Source organism: Chelonia mydas, chromosome 2 (genome assembly GCF_015237465.2).
Source record: "Chelonia mydas isolate rCheMyd1 chromosome 2, rCheMyd1.pri.v2, whole genome shotgun sequence".
NCBI classification, from domain to species: Eukaryota; Metazoa; Chordata; order Testudines; family Cheloniidae; genus Chelonia; species Chelonia mydas.
Window position 1 is genome coordinate 194,576,565 of NC_057850.1, and position 17,890 is coordinate 194,594,454.

The 17,890-nt window shown below is 40.9% G+C and overlaps 1 protein-coding gene across 5 annotated transcripts in view; it reads left to right on the top strand.

The window, feature by feature from the left end:
• Positions 1–17,890, top strand: part of ZNF385D (zinc finger protein 385D) — a 602,760-nt gene that overhangs the window by 496,424 nt on the left and 88,446 nt on the right. For all 5 annotated transcript variants that reach the window (XM_043540932.1, XM_043540933.1, XM_043540934.1 and 2 more), the window contains one exon: positions 16,172–16,334. In XM_043540932.1, the coding sequence (XP_043396867.1) occupies positions 16,172–16,334 (163 nt within the window). The remainder of the gene's footprint in view (positions 1–16,171; positions 16,335–17,890) is intronic.

A 17,890-nucleotide genomic window follows, 5' to 3' on the forward strand; every position in this document is an offset into this window, starting at 1 on the left:
TTTGGATTTATGTATTTAACATTTTTGAACAAATTAAGATTTTGAGATTCTAGTGTAATACCACTAGGCAGAGGGGAAAAAGTTAATGTAGTGTAGGAAACGTAATGTAACTGTATTGTTAAGAGTAATGCCATAGAATATTATTAAAGTCTGCATTCTGCATTAGGAACTGCAAGCATGGTCTCCCTATGCAGAGTCCAACTGATAGCCAAGAGAACAAGGTGTGCTGTATTGATGAATATTTTTGTCTCCTCTGTACTGATAATAGTATACAAGTTTGTATTTGATTGCAAATACATTTTTCTCTGGCTGCACAGATTTCAGACCTTCTAAAAGGTAGGACTTTAAATAAGAGCTTTATCTGGCTACACCTATGTATTACTGTAAAATGAAAATAAATTGTGTAGATAATTTTGTGTTCTATGTGATGGACACCTGTGTGTGATATTTGTATAAATGGTGGTTACTCTCAAAGGCCCTGATCTTGCAATGTATTAAATACTTACAGCTCCTTGGGTTGATAAGTGGCACCCCATTGACTTCAGTGGGGGGTCTGCATAGGTGCAGGGGTCTACCCATGTGCAGTTTATTTCAAGACTGGGACATAAGCAATTTCCATGTTGTTGAGGACTCTTCTTGTGCCCGCACTGCTTATTTCTTCTCTGTATTTTGACTGCTTTCCTCAAGATGTCTGTATCTTTTTTGACAACATTTAGATAGGCATTAAGGAAAAAATAGTTACAGAAAACCATTTCCTTATTGCAATAATAATAGTGCATATCATTTAGGTATTTATTTTCATAAATATATACAATTAAAATTATTACTAGAATTAATTATTACTAGAAAATTATTTATTTTCACATAACATGTTTTCACAATTAGAAATGACATTTATTCATTGATCAAAAAAAAATCTCCTAATTATACCTCTGAATCTGTCCCATGGAGAAATGCTGTAGACAACACAGTTTGCTACCAGTAGGTGTTGTCACAGCAAAAAAAACAAAAAATGAAAACCAAAAACAATAGCATGTGTATCTTCCAAATGTAATGCTGGCTGTGATTTACATCAAAATTCTTTGAAGTACAAAGCAAAGAGGAGCACATCTGGAGCCCAGTGACTCTTGGGAGGCATTATGGGATATAAGACTTCATGCTTTAGGGCATAGGCCATTCTGAACAACTGGGGGCTAGGAGGAAACTTTTTCTATGGGCAGGTTATTCCATACCCTACTTCAGGGTATCTGGAAGCTTCCTGTGAAGCAACTGGTAGTGGCCACTTTTGAAGACAGGCTATTGGACCAGAAGGTTTGACCTGGTATGGCAATTCTTTTGTTCCTAGAAACTGTGCAGCCATTGTGTGGAGGCTGCTGCAGCCCCAAAGACTTGGTTTCCCTTTGGCCTCTGGGAAGGATGGAAAGATACATACAGAATCAGACTCTTCAGGCCTGTGCCTAGCCTTCTCATGTCTTGCTCTCTCCCTCTTTGTGTGCTCCTGGGGAGAAAGTTCACATGGAACAGATCTCTGAAACACCTCGTGTCCTTCAGGTCAACGAGGAAGGAGGCTGGATTTAACCCAGTGGAACGTTTGATCCTACAGATGGACTAGACACAGAGATCACTATTCAATGAGATAGCATTCACAAATCTTGTCGGTGGCATTTAGAGTCATAGAGTCATAGAATATCAGGGTTGGAAGGGACCTCAGGAGGTCATCTAGTCCAACCCCCTACTCAAAGCAGGACCAATCCCCAACTAAATCATACCAGCCAGGGCTTTGTCAAGCCTGACCTTAAAAACTTCTAAGGAAGGAGATTCCACCACCTCCCTAGGTAACGCATTCCAGTGTTTCACCACCCTCCTAGTGAAAACGTTTTTCTTAATATCCAACCTAAACCTCCCCCACTGCAACTTGAGACCATTACTCCTTGTTCTGTCATCAGTTACCACTGAAAACAGTCTAGATCCATCCTCTTTGGAACCCCCTTTCAGGTAGTTGAAAGCAGCTATCAAATCCCCCCTCATTCTTCTCTTCTGCAGACTAAACATCCCCAGTTCCCTCAGCCACTCCTCATAACTCATGTGTTCCAGACCCCTAATCATTTTTGTTGCCCTCCGCTGGACTCTTTCCAATTTTTCCACATCCTTCTTGTAGTGTGGGGCCCAAAACTGGACACAGTACTCCAGATGAGGCCTCACCAATGTCAAATAGAGGGGAACGATCACGTCACTCAATCTGCTGGCAGTGCCCCTACTTATACATCCCAAAATGCAATTGGCCTTCTTGGCAACAAGGGCACACTGTTGACTCATATCCAGCTTCTCGTCCACTGTAACCCCTAGGTCCTTTTCTGCAGAACTGCTGCCGAGCCATTTGGTCCCTAGTCTGTAGCGGTGCATGGGATTCTTCCGTCCTAAGTGCAGGACTCTGCACTTGTCCTTGTTGAACCTCATCAGATTTCTTTTGGCCCAGTCCTCTAATTTGTCTAGGGCCCTCTGTATCCTATCCCTACCCTCCAATGTATCTACCTCTCCTCCCAGTTTAGTGTCATTTGCAAACTTGCTGAGGGTGCAAGCCACACCATCCTCCAGATCATTTATGAAGATATTGAACAAAACCGGCTCCAGGACCAACCCTTGGGGCACTCCACTTGATACCGGCTGCCAACTAGACACGGAGCCATTGATCACTACCCGTTGAGCCCGACAATCTAGCCAACTTTCTATCCACCTTATAGTCCATTCATCCAGCCCATACTTCTTTAACTTGGTGGCAAGAATACTGTGGGAGACTGTGTCAAAAGCTTTGCTAAAGTCAAGGAACAACGCGTCCACCGCTTTCCCCTCATCCACAGAGCCAGTTATCTCATCGTAGAAGGCAATTAGATTAGTCAGGCATGACTTGCCCTTGGTGAATCCATGCTGACTGTTCCTGATCACTTTGCTCTCCTCTAAGTGCTTCAGAATTGATTCCTTGAGGACCTGCTCCATGATTTTTTCAGGGACTGAGTTGAGGCTGACTGGCCTGTAGTTCCCCGGATCCTCCTTCTTCCCTTTTTTAAAGATGGGCACTACATTAGCCTTTTTCCAGTCATCCGGGACCTCCCCCGATCGCCATGAGTTTTCAAAGATAATGGCCAATGGCTCTGCAATCACATACACCAAGTCCTTTAGCATTCTCTGATGCAGCACATCCGGCCCCATGGACTTGTGCTCGTCCAGCTTTTCTAAATAGTCCCGAACCACTTCTTTTTTCACAGAGGGCTGGTCACCTCCTCCCCATGCTGTGCTGCCCAGTGCAACAGTCTGGGAGCTGACCTTGTTTGTGAGGACAGAGGCAAAAAAAGCATTCAGTACATTAGTTTTTTCCACATCCTCTGTCACTAGGTTGCCTCCCTCATCAGTAAGGGGCCCACACATTCCTTGACTTTCTTCTTGTTGATAACATACCTGAAGAAACCCTTCTTGTTACTCTTAACATCTCTTGCTAGCTGCAACTCCAGGTGTGATTTGGCCTTCCTGATTTCACTCCTGCATCCCCGAGCATATTTTTATACTCTTCCCTGGTCATTTGTCCAATCATCCACTTCTTGTAAGCTTCTTTTTTATGTTTAAGATCAGCAGGGATTTCACTGTCAAGCCAAGCTGGTCGCCTGCCATATTTACTATTCTTTCTACACATCGGGATGGTTTGTCTCTGTAACTTCAATAAGGATTCTTTAAAATACAGCGATCTCTCCTGGACTCCTTTCCCCCTCATGTTGTTCTTCCAGGGGATCCTGACCATCAGTTCCCTGAGGTTGTCAAAGTCTGCTTTTCTGAAGTCCAGGGTCCATATTCTCCTGCTCTCCTTTCTTCCCTGTGTCAGGATCCTGAACTTGACCATCTCATGGTTGACCATCCACTTTTGCTTCCGCTACTAATTCTTCCCTGTTTATGAGCAGCAGGTCAAGAAGAGCTCTGCCCCTAGTTGGTTCCTCCAGCACTTGCACCAGGAAATTGTCCCCTACACTTTCCAAAAACTTCCTGGATTGTCTGTGCACCTCTGTATTGCTCTCCCAGCGGATATCCGGGTGATTGAAGTCTTCCATAAGAACCAGGGCCTGCGATCTAGTAACTTCCGGAAGAAAGCCTTGTCCACCTCATCCCCCTGGTCCGGTGGTCTATAGCAGACTCCCACCATGACATCACCCTTGTTGCTCACGCTTCTAAACTTAATCCAGAGACACTCAGGTTTTTCTGCAGTTTCATACCGGAGCTCTGAGCAGTCATACTGCTCCCTTACATACAATGAAACTCCCACACCTTTTCTGCCCTTTTGAATTTCTACACACTAAGGGTATGTCTGTAGTGCAATATAAGCCCCATGACTCGCAAGTCTCAGAGCCCTGGTCATCTACAGCTTGGGCTGTAGGGCTAAAAATAGCACTGTAAATGTTCGGACTCAGATGGAGACTGGGGTGTGAGATTTGCCTCATAGGTCTTTTATTATGGTGTAGACACAATCTAAGGGTATGTCTACACTACGAAATTAGGTCGAATTTATAGAAGTCGTTTTTTTTAGAAATCGTTTTTATATATTCGAGTGTGTGTGTCCCCAAAGAAAATGCTCTAAATGTATTAAGTGCATTAACTCGGCGGAGTGCTTTCACAATACTGAGGCAAGTGTCGACTTCCGGAGTGTTGCACTGTGGGTAGCTACCCCACAGTTCCCGCAGTCTCCGGAAATGATATTCAAAAGTTTACGGTTCTTTTCCTGTCTACCTGGCCAGTGCATCTGAGTTGAGAGTGCTGTCCAGAGTGGTCACAATGGAGCACTCTGGGATAGCTCCCGGAGGCCAATACCATCGAATTGTGTCCACAGTACCCCAAATTCGACCCAGCAAGGCCGATTTAAGCGCTAATCCACTTGTCAGGGGTGGTGTAAGGAAATCGATTTTAAGAGCCCTTTAAGTCGAAAAAAAGGGCTTCATCGTGTGGACGGGTGCAGGTTTTCATCGATTTAACGCTGCTAAATTTGACCTAAAGTCCTAGTGTAGACCAGGGCTAAGTAGAACTGAACAACCCCCCACCCCCACAGTTTGAATATACATTTTCCAGGGGATCCCCACCCCCCCATCAAGTTAGTGAAGATTTCATTATAAACTCAATCAGAATTCTTCAATCAGCTCTCCAACAGGCAGAAAAAAAACAGAAAACTTTAATAGAAAATTTTTAGGATTTCCCCCCCAATCAAATTAAAATTTAGGGGAAGAAAAATAGTTGAAATGTTTAAACTTGGAAAATGTCTTCAACTCTAATACTCCATAATATAAAAATAAAATATCTGTGTCTTTCCTGTTCATGTGTGCATATCCCTAAAGCGCAGTGGAGGAAATATCTTCAGTTATTATACTCTACCTCTGGAGAGGAACTAACTTGCCCTTAATTCCAAATGACTTCAAATGCAAAATAAAGCACAATTTAAAATATACACTTTTTGGCCTTTCCTGTCTTTTGTGTTAAGTTTCTCATGCTATTTTTAGATCCCACTCACCACTTTTTCATCTGATGCCCTAACTGAATCAGGAATCTAAGATCCGGAGTTCAGCGAGACCATTGTTTTAAATTAAACAGACAAAAAAAGTGGTTTCCCTAACAACAGAAACCAGGTGAAAACACTCAAATTAGCTACACTCAACTCACCCACTCAAGTTTCCTTTAGTTTCAGTTCACAAGAGGAATCCAGGGAAAATCAAATGTCTAGTACACACTTAATGTGAAGTTTTCAAGTGATCTGAGGGGCTAAGGAGAGGTAAGTCCTTTACATTGTTTGCTGCAACTGCAATTGTGAACTGCTGAGGCAAAGATCTCCACTGACACTCAAAAAGGCACAAGCTTTATTTCAGTGACTGTGATTCTCTTTGCGTCTGAGATCAGGAATTATACTCTGATCTTTTCAGTACTATCTAGAAAATTGCTCTTTATCCTAGAGCAATTGTTATTGTGGATATAATCTTAAGATCAGCAACACTTATCATATGTTTAAATAAACATGATATGGAAACAAACAATCTAAAAGCTGAATTACTTTGAGGTTATTAAGCAAACCACCAACTTGTTTTATGTCACAACAATGTAAAAGTTTCTGGTTTTCTTCTGTTTTGTAATTTAATTGTATGTCAGCTGCCCCAACTGAAATCTACCATGGCTGTCATTAGTAGTACATCATTCAACTGATATTTATTAACATAATGAACAAAACATGTGTGGGTGTCTTTACAATTACAGAAGAGAACGTTGTTATATATATTCTCTTCTGTGTACATATATACAGAACAGCGTTCTCTTCTGTGTGTGTATGTGTGTGTGTGTGTAGATATATATATATATATATAAAATGGCATATATCCTGTTGCTCAGGTTCTCAGTTCCGAATATGCCTATTATTTCAAAGCAATATACATATTTTACCTAACTGTAGGAATTAAATGTGGCTAGCCATTCACAGTCTTTGTTTAATCCTGAGCTGATGGTGTCAAATTGCAAATGAACTGAAGCTCAGCAGTTTCTCTTTGAAGTCTGGTCCTGAAGTTTTTTTTGCTGCAGGATGGCTACCTTTAAATCTGCTACTGTGTGTCCAAGGAGGTTGAAGTGTTCTCCTACAGGTTTTTGCATATTGCCATTTCTAATATCAGATTTATGTCCATTTATCCTTTTACTTAGGGACTGTCCAGTTTGGCCAAAGTACATAGCAGAGGGGCATTGCTGGCACATGATGGCATATATTACATTGGTGGACATGCAGGTGAATGAACCAGTGATGGTGTGGCCGATCTGGTTAGGTCCTGTGATGGTGTGTCTGGTGTAGATATGTGGGCAGAGTTCGCATTGAGGTTTGTTGCATGAATTGGTTCCTGAGTTAGAGTTACTATTGTGCGGTGTGTAGTTGCTGGTGAGAAGATGTTTCAGGTTGGTGAGTTGTCTGTGGGCGAGGACTGACCTGCCTCCCAAGGTCTGTGAAAGTGAGGGATCGTTGTCCAGGATGGGTTATAGATCACTGATGATGCGTTGGAGAGGTTTTAGCTGAGGGCTGTATGTGATGGCCAGTAGAGTTCTGTTGGTTTCTTTCTTGGGCTTGTCTTGCAGCAGGAGGCTTCTGGGTACACATCTGGCTCTGTTGATCTGTTTCCTTATTTCCTCATGTGGGTATCGTAGTTTTGAGAATGCTTGGTGAAGATCTTGTAGGTGTTGGTCTCTGTCTGAGGGGTTGGAGCAAATGTACCTCAGCACTTGGCTGTAGACAATGGATCATGTGGTGTGTCCGGGATGGAAGCTGGAGGCATGAAGGTAGGCACAGCAGTCAATGGGTTTTTGGTATAGGGTGATGTTAACATGACCATCACTTATTTGCACCGTGGTGTCTAGGAAGTGGACCTCCCGTGTAGATTGGTCCAGGCTGAAGTTGATGGTGGGTGGAAGCTATTGAAATCGTGCTGAAATTCTTCCAGGGTTTCCTTCCCATGGGTCCAGATGATGAAGACGTCATCAATGTAGAGTAGGTAGAGAAGGGGCGTGAGTGGATGAGAGCTGAGGAAATGTTGTTCCAGGTCAGCCATAAAAATGTTGGCATATTGTGGGGCCATGCGGGTGCCCATAGCGGTGCCACTGGTTTGGAGGTACAGATTGTCACCAAATTTGAAATAATTTTGCATGAGGATAAAGTCACAGAGCTCAGCAACCAGTTGTGCTGTGGCATCATCAGGGCTACTGTTCTTGACAGCTTGTATTCCATCTGTGTGTGGGATGTTTGTGTAGAGAGCCTCTACATCCATGGTGGCTAGGATGGTGTTTTCTGGAAGATCACCAATGCACTATAGTTTTCTCAGGAAATCAGTGGTTTCACGGAGATAGCTGGGAGTGCTGTTGGCATAAGGTCTGAGTAGAGAGTCCACATATCCAGACAGTCTTTCAGTGAGATGGGGCGTCCAGGATTTCCGGGTTTGTGGATCTTGGGTAGAAGATAGAATAACCCCGGTTGGGGTTCTAAGGGTATGTTGATTTGTTCCTGTGTTATTGTAGGGAGTGTCCTGAGTAGATGGTGCAGTTTCTTAGTGTATTCCTCAGTGGGATCTGAGGAAAGTGGCCTGTAGAATTTGGTATTGGAGAGTTGTCTGGCAGCCTCCTTTTGGTAGTCAGACCTGTTCATGAAGACAACAGCACCTCCTTTATCAGCCTCTTTGATTATAATGTCAGGGTTGTTTCTGAGGCTGTGGATGGCATTGCATCCTGCACGACTTAGGTTATGAGGCAATCAATATGGTTTTTCCACATGTTGTTTTTCCAAATGTGGCTTAATTCATCATGCGAGTTGCACAAATGAAATACTCTCCTTGAGAAGCCATCTACCCTACTCAGAGACTACTGGCTTGGTTCATTTGAGTGGAAACGTCAGGTGAATTTCATTTGCTCTTAAAATTTTGACTCTAACAAAGATTTAATGTGGACAGTAAAATAGACAATGCTTGTCTGTCTGCCAATTAGTCAATGTATTACTGGTTAAATTATATACTTTTATGTGCTAATGTTAATCTCCATCTAATATGCTGGTTGGGGGAGAGTAATACCCTTCCCCACCCAAACAGAAAAAAACACATTTTGCTAATACCCTAAGTGTTATGATTAATGATATCATGTTACAGGTTTACACAAATGTAGTTTTTGCTATCTTGAATATCAGTACATGAAGTCCTCCCTGGGACTTGGGATGCTTACAAACATGCTTAAACTTGACCTATCTTTACACATCAATAAGGAGAATAATAGATGGTGAACTGTGACATACCAAGGTCCTATACATATAATTACAGGGGAAAAAAATAGAACTGGGTTAAAAGGAAGTTATGTAGGAGGCAAAACCAAGCATTAAAAAGTTAGAAACTGCCAAGTAAGGTTGCCAGTGCAACTGGAACTATAGTCCCTTGTGCACATGCATTCTGAGATAATCGAAAGCAAACTGCTATGTGAAAAACAGATGGGCAATGGTGATATTTGACCTTTTGCAATTTGGCCAAATCAGATGTATTTTCAAGGAGACAGCAAAAAGCAATCTTCTCATCTTCGTTGCCAAATGTCAAGGTTCGGCAGCAAACCACTGAGGCAGTAGCGTTGTTTAAAAAAGGTTGCACCATGGTGACCAGTCTGATCTAGTGCTCAAAGGGGCAGAGTTCCATAGTTGGGACCAATGGAGCTGCATAGTGAGCGGAGGAGCTCATACAAATGACTTCTCTGGCCTTGGAACTGTCTTTTCTCCCAAGTGCTTGAGTCAGAGTTCCTTCAGGAAGAATGGGAGGGGAGGAAGAGGGAGATTTGTTACTCCAAAGAAAGAGACACAAATTTACCTTGGAATGACTTGCTGTGGGCATTTCTTCTCTTCTCCCACCATTTGCCAGGGCAATGGGGAAGATTTATTCTCTCCGGCTGAAAGTTCAGTTTTGGTGCTTGGTCTGCTGTCACAGTCTGCCTCTCTTCTGACTCAGCCCTCCAACCAGGCCACATGTATAAGTCCACCTCTTTAGAGGTATATAAGGAGTCCAGCAACTGGGTTTCCCTATGGGTTGGGTGAGGGGCTCCAGGCCTTCCCTAGGTTGAGGTCTTGCAATCTTGACCCTTCTGTCCTTAGGGCCTTCTCTCATCTAGATTCCCAATATCAGGGAAAGATATGTGTGTGGGTAGGGGAGCCCAGCCCCCGCCCCAGCCACCAAGTTTCAATCCAGGGCCGGGTGGTAAGGCGTGCAACCATAAGTGCTATACTGCTGCCTCCCTGGATCACTTTCTATCTGTCCCTTTCCCAGCAAATAAAATAAAGACATTAAATAACTGAATTCAGAGGTAAAGTCTCTGACCTTCTGAGTGCCATGAATCTCTTCTCCATTGGTTTGATAAAGTTGCTACAGCAAGGCCCCAGGAGCACAGACAGTAAGTAGGTCAGTTCACCTCCACCATTTGTTCTCTTATTGAGCTGGTCTTCCCCTCTTTTAAGCTCCTCCAGCCCATGAATGCTTTACAGTTATGGTGGTGTTGCCTAGACCCAAAGTAACTCTTTAACCCCTTCCTTTCTGGTGCAGGGTTTTTATATCCCATGAAAGCCCCACATACTGTTCATTAGGGAACATACACTCCAATGCAAGAAGGTCCATGCAAGAGATTATTTATCCATCATCTTTTTCTCTTAGCTATGGTTGCATTAGGAGCCCTATCTGACCTTTATTAAGTCAATGGCTAAGCTAGTTTGGATTTTGATGGGAGCTGGATCCCGCAGTAGTAAGGTGTTTGGTTCTGCAGTCACATGCTTGGTTGGGCATGTGCAAAGCCCTCCTTGACTTCAATGTCTATTGCCTATCTGCATATCAGATCCCATTGCATGATGGGGGGCCTGTAGGAGGCTTAGGGCCTTGTGTGGCTTTTCTGCTCTGGGGCTGATTTCAGCCATTCCCCAGTTATCAATGGAGGTATGCAACGTTTAAAGAATTTTTTCATATCTGTTTTTTCCCCTTCACCTTGACTTCACTGAGCACTAAGGTCCCTGCACCTGCACAGAGCTTTTGGCAGTAATGAGGCCTAAAGAGCCAAATTATCTGTTGTTATAAACCATTTAAAAAAAAAACTCTCATCTAAATATAGGTTTCAGAGTAGCAGCCGTGTTAGTCTGTATCTGCAAACAGAAAAAGTGGACTTGTGGCATCTTAGTCTCTAAGGTGCCACAAGTCCTCCTTTTCTTTCATCTAAATATGATTCAACATTTTCCACAGGGGGTGTCTGATTTTGATCAGAGTTCCTTGTGCATGTTCAGAAATACGGCTTTCCTACATTTAGAGTGCAGTTGACTCCAATGGGGCAGATTAAGGCAATCTGCAGCCCTCAGCACACCACAACACAAGTCCCCTACCACCCCACCTTGCAAGCCCCCCTCTTTGTGTCACAGACTGGTGAGTGTGTTGCTGGTTCCCCTCTGTCCAATATGTGGATATTAGTTTGTTACGGCCCCAGCTAGAGAGCTTTACCTCAAGCTCCAACAACTTGTGCATTTTAGCTTTGAAGGGTCCCAGTTCAAGTCCGGGTGTGTTTGCTAAGATGTCTGCCATCACACTTGTAACCTGAGAGTAACTGGGGCCGCTGGCCCTCTTCCTTTCTAAAAAGGCAGGGAAAGGGGTCTGTTCTCCCCGCCAGGAAGGACAGAAGCAACCTTTTTTTCTTTCTCCAAAACCTAGAAATACAGGGGTGGCAGCAAAGTGAGGACCCAGTATCTACCCCAGCAACTGGTGTGTAACTGCTTGGTTGATAGGCCAGGACTTCTGCACTCTTCTCCTGGCACAGAGAGAGCCCTCTGTTAGGATGCTATCCCTGAAGTCCCCTAAAGCAGTGCATCATGGAGTCATCACCTCAGAGGGACGAACAGGGCGTCAGTTTTCACCTCTCACAGAGGTATTGTTTTAGGCTTTCTGCAGACTCAGGCAGACAGCTCTTCTTATTGTTTATTGTATGTATTATCAGAGCACCCAAGGGCTCACTACGAATGGGCCCCATTGTGCTAGGCACTATACAAACAGAGTCCTTGCCCCCTAAAGACCTTTCATTCTCAATAGAGAAGACCGACACAGGGTAGGGGAAAAGGCTAGAATTTACAAACAGAGCAATCAGTGTGATGGTAGCAAATGGCATGTTAGTTCCATGATTTTTTTAAAAATCTTTCTGCTTTGGGTTGGGTTTTGTTAAAAGGGGTTTAGCTAGAAGGAAAAACAAAGGAAGGTGTAGCTGGGAAGGGGGATAAGGCAGAGAACAAGAGGGAGGAGAGCATCAAAGGGAAGTGTGGTGATGCTGAGTGAAAAGACAGTGAGAACAGCAAGGGAGTTCTTTTATTTCCTTATTTTTAATTAAAGCTAAGATTTTGATATAATCATGACCCCAGGAGTAGAGCCATAGGCCTGGGTGCTATAGTGCCTATGTATAACTTAATCTGGCGCTGCTCACAGGGCATAAAGTTAACCACACTCCAAGGTCTTTGTTGGATCAAAGCCTAAAGAACTTAACTGAGATGATATATGATTTACTCACGTACACAGCTTCTCAGATTCACAGGGTTCTCTTGAAGACTGCAATGTAGACATGAGGAATGTTATTCTAGGAAAATACTGATGTCTGGATTGTTTAAAATATTTCATCTGTTTCCTATTGCTCACTCAGTGCCATTTGCTTGGTAATGTGATGCTCTTATGGTAATTGTAATGCAATGCAATAACGATATAACCAAATATTTAATTGTTCATATAGAAATGTGAAAAGTCATTTTATATGAGTTAGTGCTGAATTTTTATTAATTCATGTTTAAATTCTACAAATTCGACGTAAGCAGGTCTGGCACTGTACTATTAATGATTAGAATAAAAATACATAAATAAAATGAGGGCAACTTATCTGTTTTGCAAAGGAGGGTTTTTAAATTGATCTACACTACTGAGATTACTAGGAGCTCTTTATAAATAACTAGTGAAAAATTAGTTGGCATTTTATGGCTTTTCTGGCCTTGAAGTGGAGACAAATTCTCCTAGACTTGATCCTGCCCACACTTAGGTATGCACAGGATCAGAGCCTTCAAAGTTTAGTTTAAGGATCCATAGATATCTAGCTTTGGGTATAACCTAAAAATCTCCCATTTGTAGCGTTTCAGCTTGCTGCTGTACAATACATACTCTCTTACAGCGAAGTTTAAGTTTGCATTAGTACTAATTGATATCCATCACTGGTTTGGTTTCACATCATGTGACAGTGGCGCAGCTTTACAATGCCAAGAGTGATGGTATTTATCAAATTATGAAGTCATGAGAAAAGAAGGAAATATTAAACTATATTTACATAGTTTATAGAGGCTGTACTGATGGTGAGAAACAGGCTTTAATTTTAAGCAAAAGGTCGTTGTTTTTTGGCAGGGAAAGCGGGGGAAGAAATCACAAAATATACTGTAGTAAAGGAGGAGCTTCTTCCCACACTATTACCCTGAATCAATTTAATCTGATAGAACTACTGGTTTAGGTACAATTAGAACAATATAATTTCCCAAGGACAATGGGCCTCCCCAGTAACTGGCAATTAAAACAGGCAATAGTCCTTTTAAAATACACTGTTGGAGCAAGCCTACTTCCACTGAAGTCAATGGCAGAATTTCCACTGAGTTCAATATGTCCAGGATTTCACCTAGTATATCTCGTAACAACTTGTACTTCTCTAGCCAGGTTACAAAGAGAGATTTTTAAAAAAAATCTCTTTTCCAGTTCACTTTTGTTTTCTGCCACTGTTATCTTAGAGTGTCAGAGCAGGATTCACCTACCCCACAGAATGGTGTAGTCGGTTATTCATTCTTCTCTCATAGTTCTGCATCATGGTTTCCACAAAAAATCTGATTTATGCCTTCCCCTCCTCCCCTCTTTTTTTTTTTTTTAACAATTCTTCTTGACATTCTGGAATAATTATATCTTACAATCTGTCTGATTTTTTGACTTAAGCTTTAAGTAGTAATGGCATTCTAGTAATGACACTTATTTAGTTCTCTTTAGTTCTCTAAGAAATAATTCAGTCAGATGCTTCTATCACATTTTCTATTCTCACACTGGATAGAATATTTATTAATCATTTTCCATTTTTTCCCCTGCTGGCTTCCTCCTGCTGGGGAAGACAATAACAGATTTTTGTAGGGTTCCAGTTCAGAGTTTAAGCTCATTTGGGGCTGGTTAAATGCTTATGGAGCAAATTATCCCATCCCACATAGAACTACCATTAACCTGCCAGCTATGATTATCTTGAAAGAACCTGAGATGCCTTTGTATCCCCACAAAGAATGGAAATTTACATTCTGAAATAAAAAAAGGCATAAAAATCTTCTGTAAGTAGAGTATGGTAAACTGGCAGCCCTCTCTGGGAAGTGAGTAATGGACAGTACTCAAGAGCAGCCATTTTTTACTTGTAAATTGAAACAATGTGTTTCTACTTGGAGCAATTCTGTTTCTATATTTCAGAACTCTGTAAAGGTCACAGATTCCCATGAAGGGCCTCATTGTGCATCACTTGTACACTCAAAACTCTCCTTGAAGGCAAGTTTGTGGAGCTGTACCAAGGAATGTAGAAGTCAAGGGGAAGATGGGTGCACAAGAAATACAAATTTGGTTCTCTGAAGAAGCTTAGGAGAGTGTATCAAATTAATACCATATTAATAATCAAATGTGTATGGCCAAATTCTGATAAATTTACTCACATTTAAGAAGTAAGGTACTAGTCAAAGTAAATAAGTATATCAGTGTCAGGGCCTGATTGATCAAAATAAAATACAATTCATTTAAAAAAAAATTTTTGGACTAGATAATCATATTTAGCTATAAACCATAGACATAGATGTGATGCAGTAGTGGTGATTAGGATGTACAAACAGTATTGTGCCATTTTAATGCAGTCATCCTAACCTGACATTGGTTCTTCAGATTAACAGTAATTAACATCACTTAACTGTTCATATTTGGCTTACAGTATGTCTCAATGTTATGTGTTGGGAACTGTAAAAGATGCATGATTGTGCTATTTCTGTTCAAGTTGTTTCTAATTAATAACTTCACTGTCCAGTGTTCTTTCAATAAGGGTACCTACTATAGCACTTTAATAATTTAAGGGATAGAGAAATCAATGTTTCAACCAAACCGAATGATGCATGTAAAAATAGAGCTAACAGTTTTTTGCTGGAGTAGATGAAATCTCTCTCTCTCCTACACTTCCTCCACACCCCAGATCTCAGGCATCCAGGTAGGAATCACGAGCTTTCATCAGGGCTGAGAACTATAAATAAACCTCAGTATAATATAAATATTAGCTTAGCATTTCCTGGCATCACCCCAGAAAATTTGCCATAAGATAATGTTCAAATAAAACTCTAAGAGATCCTAGATAACGCAGCAACCTCCCACCTCTACAGTATTGGTTTACATTGAATGACTAAGTCCTGGTATGGCTTTGATCCTTTCAGTTCCATATGTAATGAATTCCCGCTGTTTTCACTACAAGTTGCAATTCTACAATAGAACATACTTCGCTCTTGACTCGAAAATAACTAAAGTTTGAGGTCTTTCCTGAAGAATTAGTGGTTTTGTTCATTAGCAAAAAGTGAGTTGCTACCAATTAGAGTTGAAATTCAGTAGCAGAAAGCTTGAGGCATGTAACATCCCATTCATTTATGAACTGCAGGGTTGGTTCCTGTTTTGCAGGAGAGCTGCAAATAACCAGAGAAACTATTCAGGGAGAATATCCACACAGCTCCACCATGTTTTTAATAAGATACATTTTATACTTAAATACCCCCCAAAATCTGTAGCATAAATGAAGAGAAGAGTTATCACAATGAACCCTTAAAATAATAGGGAGTCAAAGTTCTTTAGAGTAGTGTGAAAATCTCTGTAGTACACATACAAATTTGGCTGTGATCTACTACATCAAGTAGCCAAAACACACCTGGCAACACGCTAGGCTTGGTCGGAGGGTCATACACTGAAAAGTTCCTCTCACCTTGAATTTCACAGGCTACCTTTGTAGCAGGTAGACTGAAATGACCTATTTTTTTAAAAATACAGACATTTGCATGTCTGAGTTGTATTCAGTTAGTTCTTAGGTGATGGGGTGCTCTGGACAGTGAGTCCTTGCTTTCCATTTGAAAAGTTCCTGCTTCCAAAGTTAGATGTAAACCATCTCCTATAGAAACCTGTGGCAAAGTTTGTAATAGAAAGTGTATAAACCTAGACCTATCAAAAGAAAAACATGTCTTCCTCCCTGCTCCCTGAGACTTGAAATCTTTATGTGATAGAGAAAAGCTCTTGATAGCAAAACTGATAAAGAGGAAACATTTTACGTGTGGTAGAGTAAAGCTCTATTATACTGATCTGAAAGTAATATAGTATTACATAATATTTATCATACTGGGGTTGTTTGAATATGATTTTCATTGTTTCCTAAGCATCATTCTACACAGAATTTGGTCACTGCTTACGTATTGTGAATGGTACCCATTATTGAAAGGTAGTCTGTATTTGTACTAATACAGAGAATGCCAGTTTAGAAATGAGCCTGATTGCATGGTTCATTTTGTTCTCCTTTGTAGAGCCAGGCTGCGGCCCACTACAAAGGCACTAAACATGCCAAGAAGCTCAAAGCACTGGAAGCCATGAAAAATAAGCAGAAATCTGTTACTACCAAGGACAGCGCAAAGACTACCTTCACTTCCATCACTACCAATACCATCAATGCCAGCTCTGACAAAACAGGTTAAGCGATAATCTTTGTTGTTTTTTTTTATTTTTCTTGTTTAACTCCATGTCTGTTTGGTTATGTGCTTGCCACATTGATTCATGCTTGATCCATCTTTCTGTGCAATATTGATTTTGTTCTTCTTTTCAACACACTTGTGAGAGTAAAATAGTCATGTAACTGACTTCTCTTTTGTGAAAAGAGGCTTGGCATTCTTTTAGGTTAGAATGCATTCATATGACTCAAGTAATATTTATGGCAAATGAACTATTAAATACGAACTGCTCTAAATCTTGTAGTTTGTATGCAGTGTCTCTCTACACAATTACCTATGGCACATTTGTTTTAACTACAAACAATGCAGCAAATTACACTAATTGTGTCTAGGAGCCTCTGATAAAAGCATTGTTGGTAAAAGACACACTGTCATAAATTTCAAGCATTGCATTATTATTTAAAGTGCATGATTTTGAGCTGGGTAATAGCTGTATAACCTCCACTCCACATAAACAGGTAAGTGTTATTGATGCCCATTATTATGCTAAACTGAGTCTTCATACTGAAATAATAATCTTTAAATTATTGCTTGGGGGCTAGGTTTTTTCCTTGCAATGAAAACCCATGCAAGTATCAGGTGAAGTCAATGGGATTCAATTAACCTGGCATTTTAAATATAGGCTACTGTATTGGACATTTCAAAGGAAGGATGTAAGTTTATAGAAGATAGTTTTAGTTGTTCACAAGAAATAATTGCTCTTACATTTCTCTGCAATGTACGTACTGTGTGCAACTCATGAGATGCATACACAAAGTCTTACAGAAAAAAAATGCACGATGAGCAAATAATGTATAATATTCTGGTGTTGCTGCTGAGAGCTGCTCATCTGGAACAAATTCTCCTGTGTCAGTGGCTTTGGGGCTGTAAATAGAAATGTACAAACAATTGAAAGAGTTACAACAAAAATATAAGTATCATATAAATATGCATTTAATTCTTTTTGTAAGGTCTTTGTTAGAAGACATATGGTAAAGGCACTATGTGTGTTATGTGGAAATTCATGTTATAATTGTGGTTCAAAAATCAAGGTGGGTTTTTTCATACTTGTCATATGCCTGAACTTGGCACAAGGGGCGCCTATAAAGGGCTTCCTGTTGCATCATGAGATTTCTCTAGTACTGAATGTAGCCAATTTTTCAGTGACATTAAAAGCATTAATAATTGTGGAACAGTGGGGGGAAGGAAGGGGAGTACTGAAACAGTTACAAAAAATACAAAGCTAAACTAAAACTTAAACATAGTTTTAAATGTTGGGCTTTTCTTACTTGTTAGTGAACTGAATATTCTGTTGGTATGTCGAGAGTGCGTTTTGTGCAAAGGACTGACTTATTGCTTTATAAATGATCATGGCAGATTTCTTATAGACAAGGGAGGAAGACAAAAGTGAAATATTTACTTTTAATTGTTAAAAAGTTTTGCCTGCATTGTTTTGTTTTGTTTTATTTGTCTGAGACAGACATTTGTTTGGAGGATGATCCAAAGCACATCAAAATCAGTGTGAGTCTTACCACTGAC